Below are 17,943 nucleotides of genomic sequence, written 5' to 3' on the forward strand. Positions count from 1 at the left end.
TTTTCTTTGACAAAATAAAATTCAACATTTGGTTCTTGTGTGAAATAAAAGGCAAAATAGAGAGAAGAAAAAACATGGAAAAGATGAGGTCTATATTGTCGTTGCTTGCGCTATTCGGATGGAATGGAAATGAGGTCATTTTACAGATCTCCAAAGATAGCTTGCAAAGTTTATATATTACAACCTTAAATAGGTCTTGTATCAGAAAATTATATTACATGGAAGTGGAAATATTATTATTGAGAAGAACCAAAAGCACATAAATTATATATCATAGCCTATTATCTCATCTGTTCTCAGTTTCACATTTTACTAGTAATGGAAAGATATGTGGTATGACGTCCTTGAGCAAAAACTTGGCCAGTCTTTTTCTTCCTAAATTCCATGCTTACAACAGCTATAACCTTTCCTACTCGTAGAACCCTTGCTTCTATCTCAATCTCCTCCTATCAAACATAAGCCATATGGAATTAAAAACTAACTATTGTTGTGATATCTTCATTACACAAATCTAATATTTGAAACCAGGAAAAGAATATCATATTGATTATTTAAAATTGATGTAATGAGAAAAGTCGATTACAAATTTATAATGAGACGTTGATCTAGACATACATGGAAGAATTTTAACCAACATAGTGAATAGTAATTAAGAAGAATAGTAGATGAGATGTTAGGTACCAACATGAACATAGGCAGCATCCAAGCACGAGACGTTGATCTCGACAGAAACTCCACCCGTGGGAATTGCAACTCCGCCTACCATATCCACCAGACTAGCAATGACACCACCTTGCAAGTACTTACCTGAATTCTGCGAGTTAATGAATAAAATTAGGTAAATCAAGAAGAACAAAACTAGTGTTATTATATGAGAAAGGGAAGAAGATTGAAGAGAGTATTATATGATATATATACGAACGAGTAAACGTGGAGGTATCTTCATTGAGAAGACAATACAGTCAGGTTGTAAGAGATCCAGGCGCAGGCCATGAGAAATTAGATGTTCCAAAAACATAGGAGGCAATGCATCTACTGTTGATGCTGTTTCTCCCCTTTTCTCCAAGTAATTCTTCACTGATTCCAACTCTGTTCTTTCTTCTGCTTTTCCCATTCTATTTTTGTTCCTTTGTTTAGCACGTTCACTTAGACCATCTAACTTATGTTCATGTTCATAATCAATAATAATTAAAGGACAATAAATGACCATTATTTCACTTTCACTTTTTTTTGGTTAACATTGTTATATATGTACAAAGTTTTCATAACTGGGAAATCACTTGTTCGGCACATAAGAACCATATTTTCTTATGAGGCAAGAGTTATAAAACAAAATGACTATATAAAACAAAAGGACTATATTGAGGGGTGTCGCCCTTCTAATTTGAACCTGAAGTCTGGTGGACCAATCACTTTTGATTCGAGATCGGGAATCAGTTCTTTGGTTCAAGTTCTGTTTTAGGCTTATTTTGGCGTTCTTTTGATGGACTGGAGGTTGAGAGGTGGTGGAAGATGAATGATCTTTAGAATAAGACTCGTTCGAATGTGGCTCAACTATGGTGTTGAGGACTAAGTGTTTTATTTAGAGGGGTGTTTCTTTTGGGATGAATAGTGGCAATGGATGCTTATGAATATCGTTTTTCAGCGATCGTCTGTTTTAGGTGGTGATGTTTATTTTGGTGGGTGTTGAAGGTAGGGCTTGGTTAGGTGTTATGTGTAGGAATGTCTTTTATGGTGTTTATTTCACGTGTTCCGCCTATATACGATGTCTTTAGTTTGTATTCTCTGAATCACCGAGCTTTGTTCGTCTTGAGCATGAATATGGATTTTAAATAAAATTTGTTAAAAAAAACACTCCACTGCGTTGCCCCTTAGGTTTTTAGTTATTTATGATATAAATTGCTCATTTGGTTTGAATAAACAAGGTCAAAATTATATGTTTGAAAAAAATATATGTTATTTTACACAATTAATCATTATAATACGTGGTGTGAGAAAGATAAATTAAAAGAATGGAGGAAAAAAAAAGAGTAAATCGTAAGTGATATATCTTTTTTATACTAAATGTTAATTGTTAAATAGTGTTCCAAATAACCCTCGCGTAACCCACATGGAATTCTAAACTATTTGGCTCAATTAAAAATGCCCAGCGTCTCAAGTATCACAATGAAACGCCTCACATTTGCAAAGGTACGCCCGACGTTTGGTATAGAAGTTCCCCTAATTGTGTTTAGTGTTGATTTTTTCACTTTGCCTTGACTTTTCTCAATAACATTCAGTGACACTCATCTAGATCGAAGAACTTGTTTGGCTTATATCAAAAGATACAACAAGGAAATTTAAAGTATTACAGAGATTTTTAACACAAGGACTTTTCCAAACTCTTAGGGTATGTTTGGGAAGAGGGTTTAGGAGGGGAAGGGAGGGGAGGGCTCACTTTTATTTTTTAAATTACGAACAATGTAAAATGTCTTTTTAAGATAAATTAAGTGTTTTTGAAGTATTATATGATCATTTATCATGTGTTAATTCAATTTTTTAAAAATCATTTTATAATGTCTTTAAATTAAAAAAAGTAATGTAAGTCCTCCCCTCCCTTCTTCTCCTAAACCCTCTTCCCAAACACACCCTTAGTAAAACTCAGCTATAACCCTCTAAAAATCCTAATAAAAGGACTATGGAAAGACAATAAAATATTTGTTATGGCTGGGAGTCATCACATGACAAGACCGAAATTCAATATTGGACCGATTAAACAATCTGATTGGAGAATTCATGGTTAATTTGCTACACAAACTTCATTCACCCTTTCAGAGAACATCTCTTCCAAAAGCTTCTTTTGCAAAGAAGAATGGTTCATTTGTGAAGGAAGAAGACTGACTAATCTTATATAGAGGTAGGACAACACATAAATACAATTGAAATATTAAATTTAAGTAAAGGTATTTTTGTCCAAGAAATATCTCCACCTTCAGACAATATACTATTAGAAGTGATATTGATTTAAAGTGATTTTGTTTAAAAAAAATCTATGTAACAAATAACCTCTTAAACTCTTTCTATTTGAGATTAGTTTCACCACATAATTGAAAAAATGAGTCACAAGATGAAAATTTCAAGATTTTAGAAGCAGCCTCTTCCTGCCACTCAACAAGATCTTAAATTGGCTTCAAAATCTAAAACAAACAAATTCTTAAAAGTAGAGGTGTCCGCAAGTACAAATTGACTCGATTAATATGATGATTCAACTCAATCAGAAGCGTATGATTCAATTTTATTTTAGTCTGGATCGAACCAAAATAACTCAATCAGTTGGCAAGAATGAAATGAATGAAAACAAAAACAAAACCCGATGGAAATTCCCATCCAATCTTTTATAGTTTTCTGAATCATGGACGAAGAGGGAGTTTTCTACCTAAAATATGTCATAAATCCTCTTCTATACTTTATTCTCAGTTTCACATTTTACTGATAAAGGGAATATACTTGGTATGACGCCCCTGAGCAAAAATTTGGCCAGTTTTTTTCTTCCTTAACTCCACGCTTATAACAGCTATAGTCTTTCCTACTCGTAGAACTCTGCCATCGATCTCAATCTCCTCCTATCATCACATAAGCCATAGAGAATTTTAAAAAATAATAATGTTGTGATATCTTCATCACACAAGTCCAATATTTTACCAAGAAAAGAATCTCATATTCCTCAAATTATGTAGTATCGGATATCACTCATTTACTTTGTGTTGGTTAATCAATTATGGTCATTGGTTTGTTACTAAGTGTTGGGAAAATGAAGTAAAAAAAATTGACATTCTCATGTTTCATACGAGTTTTGATAGTAATTAAGAATAGAAAATATATAGATTGATACGAACATCGACATATGCAGCATCCAAGCATGAGACATTGATCTCGACCGAAACTCCTGAACTCCATGAAAATCCCGCAGTGGGAACTGCCATTGCGCCTACCAGATCCACCAAAGTAGTGATGGCACCACCGTGTAAGTAGTTACTTGAATTCTGCAAATAAATGAAAAAGAACAAAATCCATTAATGTTATTATTAGGGAAAGATAAAAAGATGAAAAGAGTAAGATACGAACGAGTAAATGTGGAGGTATCTTCATTGAGAAAACGATGCGGCCAGGTTGTATGAGATCAAGGTGTAAGCCACCTACGACTAGATGTCCCAAAAACTCCCGAGGCAATTCATCGTCTACCATTGATGCTGATTCTTCTCCTTTCTTCTCCAAGTACCTCTTCACTGATTCTAAATCCGTCATCCTTTCTTCTGTTTTCACCATAGTGTTGTTTTTTCCTTTCTTCTTTCTCTCGTTTGTTTAGGGTGTGCACTTTGGTTTTCAGGTTATTTTCATGTTCATATAAAAACAAATTGATTAAAGGGAAAGAAATTATCATTGTTCATAATTAAATTACAATAAATGTTTATTATTTCACTTCCAAATTTCGAAATGGGATTACTATGTATGTAAAGCTTCTTCTAATAATAAAATTAATGGGATATAAAGTTTAGGTCCCCCTAATATGGACCTCTTTTTAAAGGCTCCAAGCATGGTCCTCTCCATTACAACCGGCTATAGCCCGTTTCAAATTTGTTAACTTAGTTTTTTTCTTTTTCATCTGCTCCTTTCCACCGCTTCTTCTCGTGTAGTGCGTCATCTACTCATCTTCGATGTAATCACAGATACAAACACTTTTCAGATTTTGATAACCTGTTTTTTTACTTATTAATTATTATCTCGACTTTTTGTTGCCGAAGCTGTCCTGTATCAGTTAATAGTATACCCTATATTCGCAAGATCAGATTCAAGCACTTAAATATAATCAGATCCAAGCACTTTCCGGATTATGATAACCTAATTTCTGCTAAAAGCTTTGCAAAATTAGATTCAGTGAAAGCTCACAAAACTGATTTAGTACCTTCTATCTTAAATTAAATAAATATGCTATAAACCTCTTCAACCATGTCAAAACAAGATGAAAACTCATTTTAATCCCCTTCAAGCTTTAAAGTTGGAAAAGGCGAAGTAATGACTGGAGTGGAAATAGCGATGCAGAGTAAAAATAGCGTGAATGTAATCTACACATCTTCATAAAAAATGATTTTTCATAAATGTGAATATTAAAGCTTGAATCTCTTGGCATATTTAAAATGTGCATGCGTTAGGATAATGACGAAGGGAGATAGAGACGGTTGTGAAAGGGGTGTTCACTGTTCCACCTATAGGAAGCAAAGGGGCAACTTTTTATTTTATTTTTTATCAGCAGGTTAATTACGGATATGGATTCAGTGCTGTAAAATACAACAGAGCTGTTATTCTAGCCATTGGATAGGTTTGACAAAAGTATAAAAGTATAATGGTACTACCAACCCATATGATCCAATGACTATTATTGAAAACTGTGTGGTTTCATTACAGCAGCACATCCTAGTTCGTTAATTACCTAGTGTAGTAGGTTGAACTAAAAGGTCCATGACTGAACCTTTTTTCAAATGGTGCATATTAGGGGCTCCCATAAAGTTTTTCTTTTAAAAAAAAAACAGATACTATAAAGTCAAACAATCTTCTTAAAAAAGGTAAACAAACAGAAATTTACTAGTAACGGGAACATATTTGGTATAACCCCCCTAGCAAAAATTTGATCAGTCTTTTTCTTCCCAAACTCTGTACTTGAAACAGCTATTGCATATTTGCATGTCAATTTGTAGAACTCTAGCATCGATCTCAAACTCCTCCTACCGTGACATAACCCATATGGATTTTTTTTTTTTTAAATATATTGTGAATCTTTATCACACTAATCAAATATAGGAAACCATGAAAATAATCTCCTATTCCTCAAATTATGCACTAGAATTTGATATCACAAACAAAAGTAATGTATCATGTCAAAAATTGAAAGGAGTAGTATCATTCATTTGATTTTTGTTGGTGAATCAGTTATCATTTATGATCAGTCACCTTCTGTTATGTTAGTCAATGATTATGTTAACTTTCTTAGCTTGGGCAGCTAGTTATTGCACGTATTTGTGTATAAGCTCAATTAAACTAATGCATTTAGAACCTTCATTCTTTCAATCATGTTATGTCTTCACACTCCCTCACTTCAAACTCAACAAATGGTTTTGAAAGAAACATCAGGCATGGTAAGCTATAAAAAAGAGTGTTGTCTTGATATATTAGTTGTTATGTTAATATTTTCTCTTTCTTTGAACCTGAGTCCTTTAATTTCTTCAATTCTTTTAACTCTACCTCAAATCAGTTGAACTACTTAGTCCCCTTAAATTGTTCAATCAACTAATTTCACATTTTACAAATTAATTGAATGATGTAGTAGCAAATGTAATCTGATGTTTATAATAAATAAATCGTGAATGAAATGTTAGGTTGCAAATAAAACAACTAACTAAATAATTGCAATGAGACAAATTAAGTGACAAAGATTCACATCCTTTCACAACTATTTATAATTTATCAACAACGCAACTATGAGAATTATTACACAGACCATTTATGGTATAAGCCATCCTTTCCTTTGTATAAACTATGCTACAATGGGTCCATATGCACGCAACCCTACTACGGGGTTGTTTGTTTCAAGTGATTGTGGAATGATTGATAGTAGGAAGGATAGAAAGTTTATAGAAAAGTGTGATTCCATCCTTTGGTTTGCATGTCAGAGAGAGGAAAGAAAGTACTGTTTGTGGACCCCATTGCTTAAAACCTTTCCACCCCAAATTGGGGAGAAAGTTGGGAGAGAACATTCAATTTAATAAAAAGACCAAATAGCCCTTGTTTACATCACGTTTATGTACTCAATTTTCTTCAATGAAATTGTGAAATAGTAGAGCTTCATATGCGACCACCTTTCCATTTTTTATTTAATATTTATACTACCACTTTATTTAAAAGGACACAATTCTTTTTTTCATTTATATTATATATTTATATAATTGTAATAAAATGTTATATTTTAAATGTGGGGTACTTGTGTCATTTAATAAATATGTGTCATTCTTTCCTTTCACTTTCTTCTCACTTTCACTTATACCAAACAGCCAAGTAATCATCTCACATTCTACTCACTTTCATTCCTTCAACAATCTTTCCTTTTACTTTCTTTCCTTTCACTTTCTTTCGTCATCCAAACAAAGCCTACTGTAAGGATACTCAAAATCAGTTATTTGTGGCTTTGGTCTCAACTAAATGGAACTGAGAAAACCAAACATTGATAAAAGTACAACTCTAATATTTCTCGCAAGAATGATAAGAATGAAAAACAGAAACAAAACCTAATGGAAATCCCAATCCAATTACCTGAGAAATGAATGTTAAATGGAATTGTTTTTTTGAATCATGGTCAAATAGAGGGAGTTTTCTACTTCAAAAGTTTTGTATATCCTCTTCTGTCATTTGTTCTCAGTTTCACATTTTACGGATAAAGGGAATATATTTGGTATGACGCCCCTGAGCAAAAATTTGGCCCGTCTTTTTCTTCCTGAACTCCACGCTTATAACAGCCATAGCCTTCCCTACTCGTAGAACTCTAGCATCAATCTCAATTTCCTCCTACAATTACACAAGTCATAGGGAATTTTTTAAAAAAAACTATCTGTGATATATTCATCACAATTCACACAGATCCAATATAGGAAACCAGGAAAAGAATCTCCTATTCCTCAAATTATGTATTTGATATCACAAATAAAATCAAAGTATCATGTCAAAAGTCGGAAGTAGTATTAATGATTTGATTTCTGTTGGTTAATCAGCTATGATTAGTTACTTTCAGTTATGTTGGTGAATGATTCTGTTAGCTTAGTTGGAATTGGCAGCTATCTATTGTACATACTTGTATATTAAGTTATTAACTTTCAACGAATGACCAATGGATTTAGCACATTCACTCTTTCAATTATGTCTTGTCTTCCCACTCCCTCACTTCAGACTAAATAAGCATAAAAATTGAATGCTTTAGATTTTAAGTTTGGTATGTTGGACTGACTTTTCAAAAAAGAAAAATCAAATTTGTTTATTTAGGGAACTATCCAACTATCGTCAATGCAGTGATGGTCAAAAGGTATGCAAAGACTAATCTCTCAACAAATATTTTTCCTCGCATTGGCTGGAAATCAAATTTTAAGCCAAATAGTTAAGAGATTGAAATATCTATGGTTAGTCATTGTCAGTTGACACACATTATGTTGGTCATCTTTTATTGATATAAATATGCATTCCTTTAAAACAACATAAGATAGATAAATACGAACATTGACATAGGCAGCATCCAAGCATGAGGCATTGATCTCTACGGAAACTCCCGACTCCCACGGAAATCCAGCGGCGGGAATTGCGGCTGCGCCTATCACATCCACCAAAGTAGTGATAGCACCACCGTGCAAGTACTTACCTGAATTCTGCAAATTAATCAATTAATTTAGGTACTAAAAAAAACAATATATCAGGGAAAGAGAAAAAAAAAAAAGAGGAAGATGAAGAGAGTAGGTAGGATACGAACGCGTAAACGTGAGGGTATGTTCATTGAGAAGAGGACACGACCAGGCTGAATGAGATCCAATCGTAGGCCACGCAAGATTAGATCTAAGAAAAATTCTTGAGGAAATCCATCTACTAGCTTTGATGCTTCTCTTTTCTCCTCCAAGTACCTCTTCACCGATTCCAACTCAGTTCTTTCTTCTGTTCTTCCCATTCTATTCTCGTTCATTGCAGCATTGACTTTTTATTTTTTGACAAATGCAGCGTTGACTTTTTAATTGTAAGTGAAACTACAGTAACCGAAAACCAATACAAAAAATAAAAAATCGCACTAAACCGAATAAATTTGACGTAAATGAAAACCGCTCAGATCCAATTTTAGATTGTTTTTTCAAAATAAACAAACTTAACTAAATTACATACATATATATTTTATTACTTTTTTTATTAGTATAATATATTGATTTTATAAAAAAAAAAAAAAAAAAAAAAACTAACTAAAACTAATAAGTTGATATTGAATGTCAGAGCACATCCTTTAATCACATACATTTTTAGGTTAGTATTTTAAAAAGTGTTTGTTTTGTTACAAAAATAAGACTTTATGTTTAGAATAGTTATATTTTATTTACTTTTCAATTGAGTTATAGATGAGGATAATATATGGTAACTTGCTTCAGAAGAAAGCTAGTCACAACATGGCAACTATCAATTCAACTTGCTCCAAATAGCCAATCAAGATACATTCGCATGAAAAGTTGTCCTTCATTGAAAACACAATTAACCAATTTACTTTCTTCTCATTGCATTACAAAATGTGGTATTAGGAATCCTTTCTTTTGTTTAAAGAGGGGTGTCATGGACACTCTCTTCTCTTTCTAATAACATTGTCTCAAACATTTAATTTTTTATTGGATAAAACTCATGTGGATTCAACAATTTAAAAATGAGTTTAACATAAAATGGGAAGACGCACATGACTTCCATCCAATAAGAGAATGAATGATGGGTAGAGTGTTAGAAAAATATTGTTTTTAGTTTTCTCTTGTATAAATTATGTTACAATGGATGCAAATACCCATCACCCAAAGCAACCCGATTTTAAGGATATTCGTGGTTTTGTTATCAACTATATCGAACTGAGAAAAGCAGACATTGACGAAAGTACAACTCTAAGACCATGTTTACTTTATAAGACGTTTTCTATTTTCATTTTTTAAAGCATATGTTCATTTTAACTTGCTAATGAGAAATAGTCTTACTAACAAGTGATCTAACAACATTGTTTAAGGAATCCATAAAAATAAATTTTTGTTTTGAAAATACATGTCAAATATAAAAATCATAAATAGACAATTTTTAATATAAAAATTAACTACTTTTAGATGTTTAGACAGTAGTCCAATGAAAACATGTGTGGCTTAAACGCACTTTTGATCCCCTAACTTTGCCATTGTTGCGATTTTGGCCCCCTATTAAAAAAAATCACTTTCCAGCCCCTTAAGTTTTCCCCCTTTTGCAACCTTCAAGCGCCCCTTGATTTTGACTGGGTCAACGCCTACGTGGCTCCTCGTTGGACGCCACATAGAAAAATTTTGAATTAAAAATAAATGAAAAAGCCACATGTGTATTTTTTTATTTAAAAAAAACAAAAATGAAAATGGAAAAGGAAGGAACACGTGATTCATCATCAACAACCTTCTTCATCTTTCATTCAAACTCAGCAACTTCATCAACATCAACCATCATCATCAATACCCACCATCAAAGAACCCACTATTTTTTTTTTCCATTTATTTATGAGAAGCCTCAAATTTTATCCTCAAACAGTTCCAAGCTTCCCTTTTCAAATCTTATTTTCATTGTAATAGAAAATGAATTTTGCAGGAGAGAACAAAAGAGAACTCCAAGAACCATCTCTTAGATTACAAGCAACAATGTCTGCTAAGCTACACAACACAGATCAATAAAAACAACCACAATAAGTTGTAAAACACAACACAGAAGGTAGTTTGCAATAGTGGATGCCTCCACACTTTAGAGTTCCACGACCTTCTTTGCCTTTGTATCAACAGTGGATGACTCTACACTTTTCTCAATTGCACATCTATTGCAGTTCAAAATCTCAGAGATGAGTATGATAGTTGGAAGCAGTTCCCAAAGCATAGAGCTCAACATCATTATCCATCTTCAAGTGTTTCTGAATTAGAAAGAAACACAACATCAATAATCAGAAATGAAAAAAACGAAAAGAAGAAAAAGCGATTGAATCAAAATCGAAAAAGCGATTGAATCAAAATCAGAAAAAGAGAGATTGAGGTAGAAGAAGAGAGGCTTCTTAGTCTTGGAAACTTGAATACGAAAGAACTTCTTCTCTTTCTCGATCTCGCCGCCATTGATCTTCACATTCTTCATCTCGCCAGTTAAAACTACAATCACGATTCCATTGTTTCTTCGAGATTTCTGTTTCTTTCTCTGAGTGGGAAAATTTTCGCAGTTTCTTATAACTCTCAAATTTCAGAAGCTTCTTTAAGGGTTTCTATGTTTGATTTTGGTAAAATTTTGTAGAAACTCCACCACTAAATTGTTAGATCTGAGTTTATGTTTGATTTTGAGTGTTCTTCCCATTTAATCTATTGTTTGTTTGTGTTTTTGGTGTGGTTGAAGTGACTTTAATATGAGGAGATGGAAGAAGGATAAGGAGATGGAGGTGTTGGGTGAAGAAGATGAACAAGAACATGATGATCTCACGTGCCATTCCTTTTTCCTTTTATTTTTTATTTTTTTAATTCATAAAATACACGCGTGGCATTTTCATTTGTTTTTAATTCAAAATTTTCCTACGTGGCGTCCAACTAGGAGCCACGTAAGTGTTGACTCAGTCAAAATCAAGGGGGGCTTGAAGGTTGCAAAAGGGGGAAACTTAAGGGGCTAAAAAGTGATTTTTTTTAATAGGGGGCCAAAAGTGCGTTTAAGCTAACATGTGTTAGTACTTTCCAATAAGAAAATTACAAGATTGATATATATGAAACACAAACAAAACCTGATAAAAATCCGATCCTATCACCTGAGAAATAATGAATGTTAAATGGAATATTTTATTTGAATCATGGTAGAATAGAGAGTTTTCTACCTCAGAAAGTTCATACATCTTCTACTGTCCTTTGGTCTCAGTTTCACATTTTACTTACAAAGGGAATATATTTGGTATGACGCCCTTGAGCAAAAACTTGTCCAGTCTTTTTCTTCCTGAACTCCACGCTTACAACAGCTACAGCCTTTCCTATTCGTAAAACTCTAGCATCAATCTCAATCTCTTCGTTGACGTAAGCAGCATCAAAGCATGAAATATTGATCTCAATGGAAACTCCAGAATTCCACGGAAATCCAGCTGCTGGAATTGCGGCTGCGCCTACGATATCCACCAGAGTAGTTATAGCACCACCGTGCAAGTATTTACCTGAATTCTGCGAATTAATTAGTTAATATTGGTTTAAAAAACAAAGCAGAAGAAAATGAAGAATAGTGTAGGATACGAACGAGTAAACGTGGAGGTATGTTCATTGAGAAGACGACACATGAGATCCAATTGTAGGCCGCGCAAGGTTAGATGTTCCAAAAACTCCTGAGGCAATTCATCATCTACCGTTGACGATGCTTCTCTTTTCTCGAAATAACTCTTCACTGATTCCAAATCTGTTGAAGCTTCTGCTTTTCCCATTCTGTTTTTTTCGTTTGTTTAGCACCAACCATTGACTTTTACCTTACAGCTTTTTCTTCACCATAAAAAATTGATATAAAGAAGGATAACACTTCACGCTGCCCCCCTCTGTTTGAATAACTTGGTAATCAAGTCAATAAAAGAAATGAACCTAAGACAAGAAGTTAGACCAGTCAGAAAAAGAAGACAAGATATTAAACAGTTTATGCATACTTCTTCCTGTTTGTTTCAAAAGGTGTTCACAAGCAATAGTCAACTTGATCTATTCAACATTCAACCCAATCTAAAGCATTTGATTAAAAAAAAATGTGTGTTTTGTTTCTTTGTACCAAAAATAAAGGAACGATGTAACCCTTTCACCTCACTGCCCTCTCAGTTTGAAGAACATGCTCTCAATATATATTATTAAATTAAATCCAATCTAAGCCAAGTTTGCCTATTTTTTAAAGGGAAGCCAAATTTGTTACATTTTGTTAATTTTTATTTTTTAGAAGCCAAAAATAAAATAAATTATAAAAAGCTTTCATAGCACAAGGCGTGTCAAGAACAAACAATGATTACAAAGAGTTTACAAGATAGAAACCAAATGCCAAAACAATTATACAAGGTGTCTAACAAAATCACAACTCAAAATCAATGAACATCAACGCCTAAATATTGTATTTCGTTGGAAGACGATCATCATAATCAATCAATATTAATAATTTGCTAAAAAAAAAATCAATATTAATAATAGAGAAATAAGTTTCTTTTCTTTTACCGAGTAAACATCATCAAAATTCTACTTCCATGCATCCTCTATATTATCATGAAATACATTATGTTATATTTTTTTTTATACTAATAGGTTAACACTCCCTCTGTTTTGTAATCTTTGAATTTGGTCATTTAAAATTGGGTTAAATATGTTTTTTATCCCGGTAAATATATTAACTTATCATTTAGTTCCTCTAAATATTTTCTTGACTTTTAGTCCCCAAAAGTTTTTCATCTTCACTTTTGGTCTCTCCTTTTAAGTAAACTCATATATAGAATTCATATTTTAACAAAATTTTGTAAAATATTTTATAATATTATAAGAATCTCTCCAAAAAAAAATTAGAATTTTTTAACAAGGCATGAATTAAATATGAATTTTTAAATTTTTGGCGGTTAAAAATTCATGCTTTGTCAAAACAAAATATTTTTTTTGGGAGGAATTTTTACAATATTCTACACATTTCTGCACAATTTCATTAAAAAAATACAAAAACTACACATGAGTTGACTTAAAAACATGGACCAACAGTGATGATTGAAAATTTTGTAAGGACTAAAAGTGGAAGAAAAATTTGTAGATTAATAGGGACCAAAAACACATTTAACCATTTAAAATTTAGACACATTAAAAAATAGCCCTACTCCTTTATTTGGGGCATAAGAACTAAACCAATCAATCCGACGAATCTGAAGAAAAAAAAATTCACACCGAATAAATTTGTTCAATTTTTTCTTATGATTGAGTTCAAAACCTATCATCCGCAATCTTAATCAAACCATTATATTCAATTATTATTTCTTTAATTTGACATTATATTAATTAGTAGTTTATATTAAAAAAATGCTGTGTTTGTGTAATTCTTATACTATTAACAAAAAACTATAATGTGATGCTCTCCCTCATCTTTCGCTCAAGGCAAGTAATTAGAAAGAAAAAATATTATGCCATATGCATGCTTCCAACTTGTTATTAATTAAAACTTTTTTAATTGTTTCAGAATAAATGGTCATTTTGGGTTGTACCTCTTGATCGTAGAGATGGCACAACAGCAATGGAGAGTGAGGCAAATAACTTGCCATCACCCTTTAAACTTCTTTAAAGCATTACTGCCAAGTTATTTCCAAAGGTAAAAAGGATGTAGCAGTGCCAGTGCTATCAGCTTTGCTTCCTTCACAATTATTTGTACATATTCACATTTTACTCTTAAGGGGAAGATATTTTAGGGGAAGAAATTTTGTATGACGCCCTTGAGCAAAAACTTGGCCAGTTTTTTTCTTCCTCAACTCCACGCTTAGAACAGCTACAGCCTTTCCTAGTCTTAGAACCCTGGTGGTATCAATCTCAATCTCCTCCTACCATTGCATAAGCAACGGGGAATTAATTACAAAACTGTTGTTATGATGTCTTCATCACACAATTCTAACAAAAAAAAACCAGTAAAAAAATATCCTATTCCTCCAATTATCAAAATTTAATATCACAACAAAAAAAAAAACAATACATCATGTAAAAAATTGAAAGGAGTAGTACTATTCATTTACTTTCAGATATTTAATCAGTTATTCACTCTGTTATGTCGGCAGCTTATTCATTTACTTTCAGATATTTAAACAGTCATAATTATTCACTCTGTTGTGTCGGCAGCTAGCTACTGTAGATACTTTGTTTGTATACGAAGCTTCAATAAATGACCAATGGTCAGAACTCAAAAGAACCTTCATTTTGGCAATTATGTTGATCTTCACAGTTCACACTTCCTCGCTATCAGATTCAATAAGAAATGGTGAAAAAGCATCATAACAAAGAGTTTGTCTTGGTGTTTTTGTATAAATATGCATTTTCTAAAAACGAAAAAGATATTGAAATTTTCAAACCATCGTTTTCAGCTAACTAGCTTTCACATTATCTCTATTATTATAACTAGTTTAGAGACCCGGCATTGCCCGGGTTAGATATTAAATAAGTTTTATAAGTTTGTATGCACAATACACGTGTCAGTGTATTAGATTGAATTTATTTAAATTTATAATTATAATAATATCATAAAAATAAATATAAATGGTGAGATGAATGTTCAATGCAAGGATAAAAAGTGTAACAAAATCAATAATGAATTAGTCCAAGTGGTAAGAGTTTTGGGTCCCTTTAAACATGCGGTCATGAGTTTGTTTCATGCCCCATGCGTATGAGAGAGAAAAATTGATTGAAAGGGAAGAAAGTAGTTGATATATATATATATATATATATATATATATATATATATATATATATATATATATATATCAAAGTATATGTATGAGAAATAATAAAATGGGTTAATTATGTTTCTAGTCCCTATAAAATAGCGACCTTGTAAGTTTAGTCCCTACTTAATTTTAATAGCATTTTTAGTCCCTATAAAAAAAAAATTTACTTATAATTTTAGTCCCTGCTAAAACAAAGTTTGATTAATTATCCTTAAACTCTTAAATTTTTGAACGATTTTTTTGAGACAAGATTAGAACACTATGAAAGGTTCGTTTACTAAAATTTAGAATTTTCTGACATGAAATGAATTAAATATGAATTTTTTAAAACGACAAAAGTTAAAGATAAAAAGTAATAAAATCTGGATGTAGAAATCAAATTTTGCAATAATTTTTTGCGGACGAACTTTTAGTAATGTTCTAAACATGTCTGCAAAAAATTGTTCAAAAATTTAAGAGTTTAAGCATAAATTAAACAAATTTGAATTGAGTAGGGACTAATACTCAGTGCAGAAAAACAAAATTAGGGACTAAAAATGCTATTAAAATTAAGTAGGGACTAAACTTACAAGGTCGCTATTTTATAGGGACTAGAAACATAATTAACCCTAATAAAATTGGTGTTTGCCAAACCTGAAGAAGGAAAAATGTTAGATGAAAAGAAGGTTTGGGGATTCTGCTTATGCTCAAAATATGTAAATATGTGATTAACGAAAATTTATTTATTTATAGTTAACATTTGCATTAGAATATGCTGCTAAAAGATAACATAATAACTAATCGAACCTTTTTTTATAAAAAAAAAAAACTAATCAAACCTTTTTTTTCCTCAAACATAAAAACTAATTGAATGATATAACGCTAAAAGATTAATAATAACTAAGTGAAGCTTCTTTTCCTAAAAACAAATAAACAAATTGGAGTCTTTTAATCATAAAATAAGTATGTAAACTTTGTTGAAAGTATTATGTGTAGTTTGTTGAGATATTTCTGCTACATAAAATATTAGAAATTCAATAAAAATTTTGAAAGTATTATGTGTAGTTTGTTGAGATATTTCTGCTACATAAAATATTAGAAATTCAATAAAAATTTAAAGAAAATATTGAGTGGATAAAATCAAAATGTTGTTGAGATATTTATGTTAAATAAAATATTGATTTTTAAAAATAGAAAAAATAATAAAAATATTGAGAATGAACGTGGCATAAAAACCTTACTTTATATATATACTATTCATTAGAAATGAAAGTTCATATCTAAATGTCATTCTAATTCAAAGAAAATTGAAAATAGAAATTGAAAATGTTGTTAGAAGGTAAAGACAGTTTCATTAGTCTTTGTGAATTAGCAAATGTGCAATGGACGTGGCTTGACAGCGTAAAATAGTTTTACATTATAATCTAATAAGAAACCATTTATCTGCCATACAACTAATTACAAAAATTGTATGATTAGCGATAATTCAAGAGTGATTAAGCTTTGAAATACACTAGGCAGCATCCAAGCATGAGATATTGATCTCAACGGAAACTCCATTCCACGGAAATCCAGCTGCGGGAATTGCGGCTCCGCCTGCGATATCCACCAGAGTAGTGATAGCACCACCGTGCAAGTACTTACCTGAATTCTGCGAATTAATGAATTAGTTTAGGTCAAATAAACAACAAAATACATCATCAAAAGTGTGAAGAAGAAGAGAAAGATTGAAGAGAGTACGAACGAGTAAACGTGGGGGTATGTTCATTGAGAAGATGACACGACCAGGTTCAATGAGATCCAATCGCAGGGCGCGTAAGATTAGATGTTGCAAAAACTTGGGAGGAAATTCATCATCTACCGTTGATGCTAGTCTTTTCTCCAAGTACTTCTTCACTGATTCCAAATCCGGTATCGTTCCTTCTGTTTTTTCCATTCTATTTCCTTTCCTCTTCCTTCAGTTTTTTTACAATGTAGCTTCTTTTTTTGAAATAGATTATAAAGACCACTTTACTGGCCCTCGCGTGAAGATGCCAAATCCAAGCTAAGCCAAGTTTTTATTAATTGCATTTGGTTAATATTTTAAAGGGATAATAGTCATTTTAGCCCCTTGATAAAAAAAAATAGTCATTTTGGTTAATGGAACGGGTAGTCACAATAGTTTCTCAATATATCAAAATTTCAAAACAATCCTTGATAAGGTTTGATATAGGGACGTTAAAATAAGTAAATACTTCAATAATACAATAACTCTTTTCTTATATGACTAATATGATAATAACTAAATACTTATAGTGATTGATATAATGACAATTAAGTACATTGAGAAAAGTATTAACAAAATATTTTAACACGAGGGACAATTTGGATGTGCATAATCAAGGACTATTTTATCATTTTAATACATTCATTTACTATTGTGGTTATTTGTTACATATTCAGAGACTAAAATGAATATTTGAACAATGTTATGTTACTAAAAAAAACTAATATATCATGGCATCTATTGTTTTGTCTAATAAGTGGATAAACAACGTCCTATATAGTAATCGACGCGTATATTACTAGTTTGTTAAATTTGAATTTGCAATGAAATGAACCTAAAACAATCAGATAAAAGTGCTTATGTTTTTGTTGTTGCCGTTGACAGAACAGTGTTTCTGTTTATTACTCCTCTATCCTTTACTACTTTGTTTCGCAATTTGGTTGTAAAGCCA

General features: G+C 31.8%; 4 protein-coding genes and 1 pseudogene across 5 annotated transcripts; all 5 read right to left on the bottom strand.

Moving 5' to 3' along the window:
• Window positions 1-103: 103 nt before the first annotated feature.
• Window positions 104-1,234, bottom strand: LOC146941805 (uncharacterized). The gene is made up of 3 exons (XM_085758023.1): window positions 923-1,234; window positions 686-814; window positions 104-446 (listed from the first exon to the last, which is right to left on the bottom strand). Exons 1-3 carry the CDS (start codon window positions 1,208-1,210, stop codon window positions 303-305), a joined length of 561 nt encoding a protein of 186 aa, XP_085614149.1. The 5' UTR covers window positions 1,211-1,234; the 3' UTR covers window positions 104-302.
• A 2,019-nt stretch (window positions 1,235-3,253) lies between these two features.
• Window positions 3,254-7,094, bottom strand: LOC146941806 (uncharacterized). Its single transcript, XM_085755645.1, has 3 exons — window positions 4,105-7,094; window positions 3,876-4,022; window positions 3,254-3,602 (listed from the first exon to the last, which is right to left on the bottom strand). The coding sequence occupies exons 1-3, from the start codon at window positions 4,303-4,305 to the stop codon at window positions 3,459-3,461; spliced, it is 492 nt and encodes a 163-aa protein (XP_085611771.1). The 5' UTR covers window positions 4,306-7,094; the 3' UTR covers window positions 3,254-3,458.
• A 137-nt stretch (window positions 7,095-7,231) lies between these two features.
• Window positions 7,232-8,874, bottom strand: LOC146941807 (uncharacterized). Its single transcript, XM_085755646.1, has 3 exons — window positions 8,543-8,874; window positions 8,295-8,441; window positions 7,232-7,593 (listed from the first exon to the last, which is right to left on the bottom strand). Exons 1-3 carry the CDS (start codon window positions 8,747-8,749, stop codon window positions 7,450-7,452), a joined length of 498 nt encoding a protein of 165 aa, XP_085611772.1. The 5' UTR covers window positions 8,750-8,874; the 3' UTR covers window positions 7,232-7,449.
• A 2,724-nt stretch (window positions 8,875-11,598) lies between these two features.
• LOC146941808 (uncharacterized) lies at window positions 11,599-12,596 on the bottom strand (annotated as a pseudogene). Its single transcript, XR_015032493.1, has 2 exons — window positions 12,061-12,596; window positions 11,599-11,987 (listed from the first exon to the last, which is right to left on the bottom strand). The product of XR_015032493.1 is annotated as an uncharacterized LOC146941808 (transcript).
• A 1,523-nt stretch (window positions 12,597-14,119) lies between these two features.
• Window positions 14,120-17,678, bottom strand: LOC146941809 (uncharacterized). Its single transcript, XM_085749986.1, has 4 exons — window positions 16,971-17,678; window positions 16,741-16,877; window positions 14,756-14,762; window positions 14,120-14,353 (listed from the first exon to the last, which is right to left on the bottom strand). Exons 1-4 carry the CDS (start codon window positions 17,160-17,162, stop codon window positions 14,192-14,194), a joined length of 498 nt encoding a protein of 165 aa, XP_085606112.1. The 5' UTR covers window positions 17,163-17,678; the 3' UTR covers window positions 14,120-14,191.
• Window positions 17,679-17,943: the final 265 nt, after the last annotated feature.

This window comes from Medicago sativa, chromosome 3 (assembly GCF_051527215.1).
Source record: "Medicago sativa cultivar Bolivia chromosome 3, Bolivia_mono, whole genome shotgun sequence".
NCBI lineage: Eukaryota > Viridiplantae > Streptophyta > Magnoliopsida > Fabales > Fabaceae > Medicago > Medicago sativa.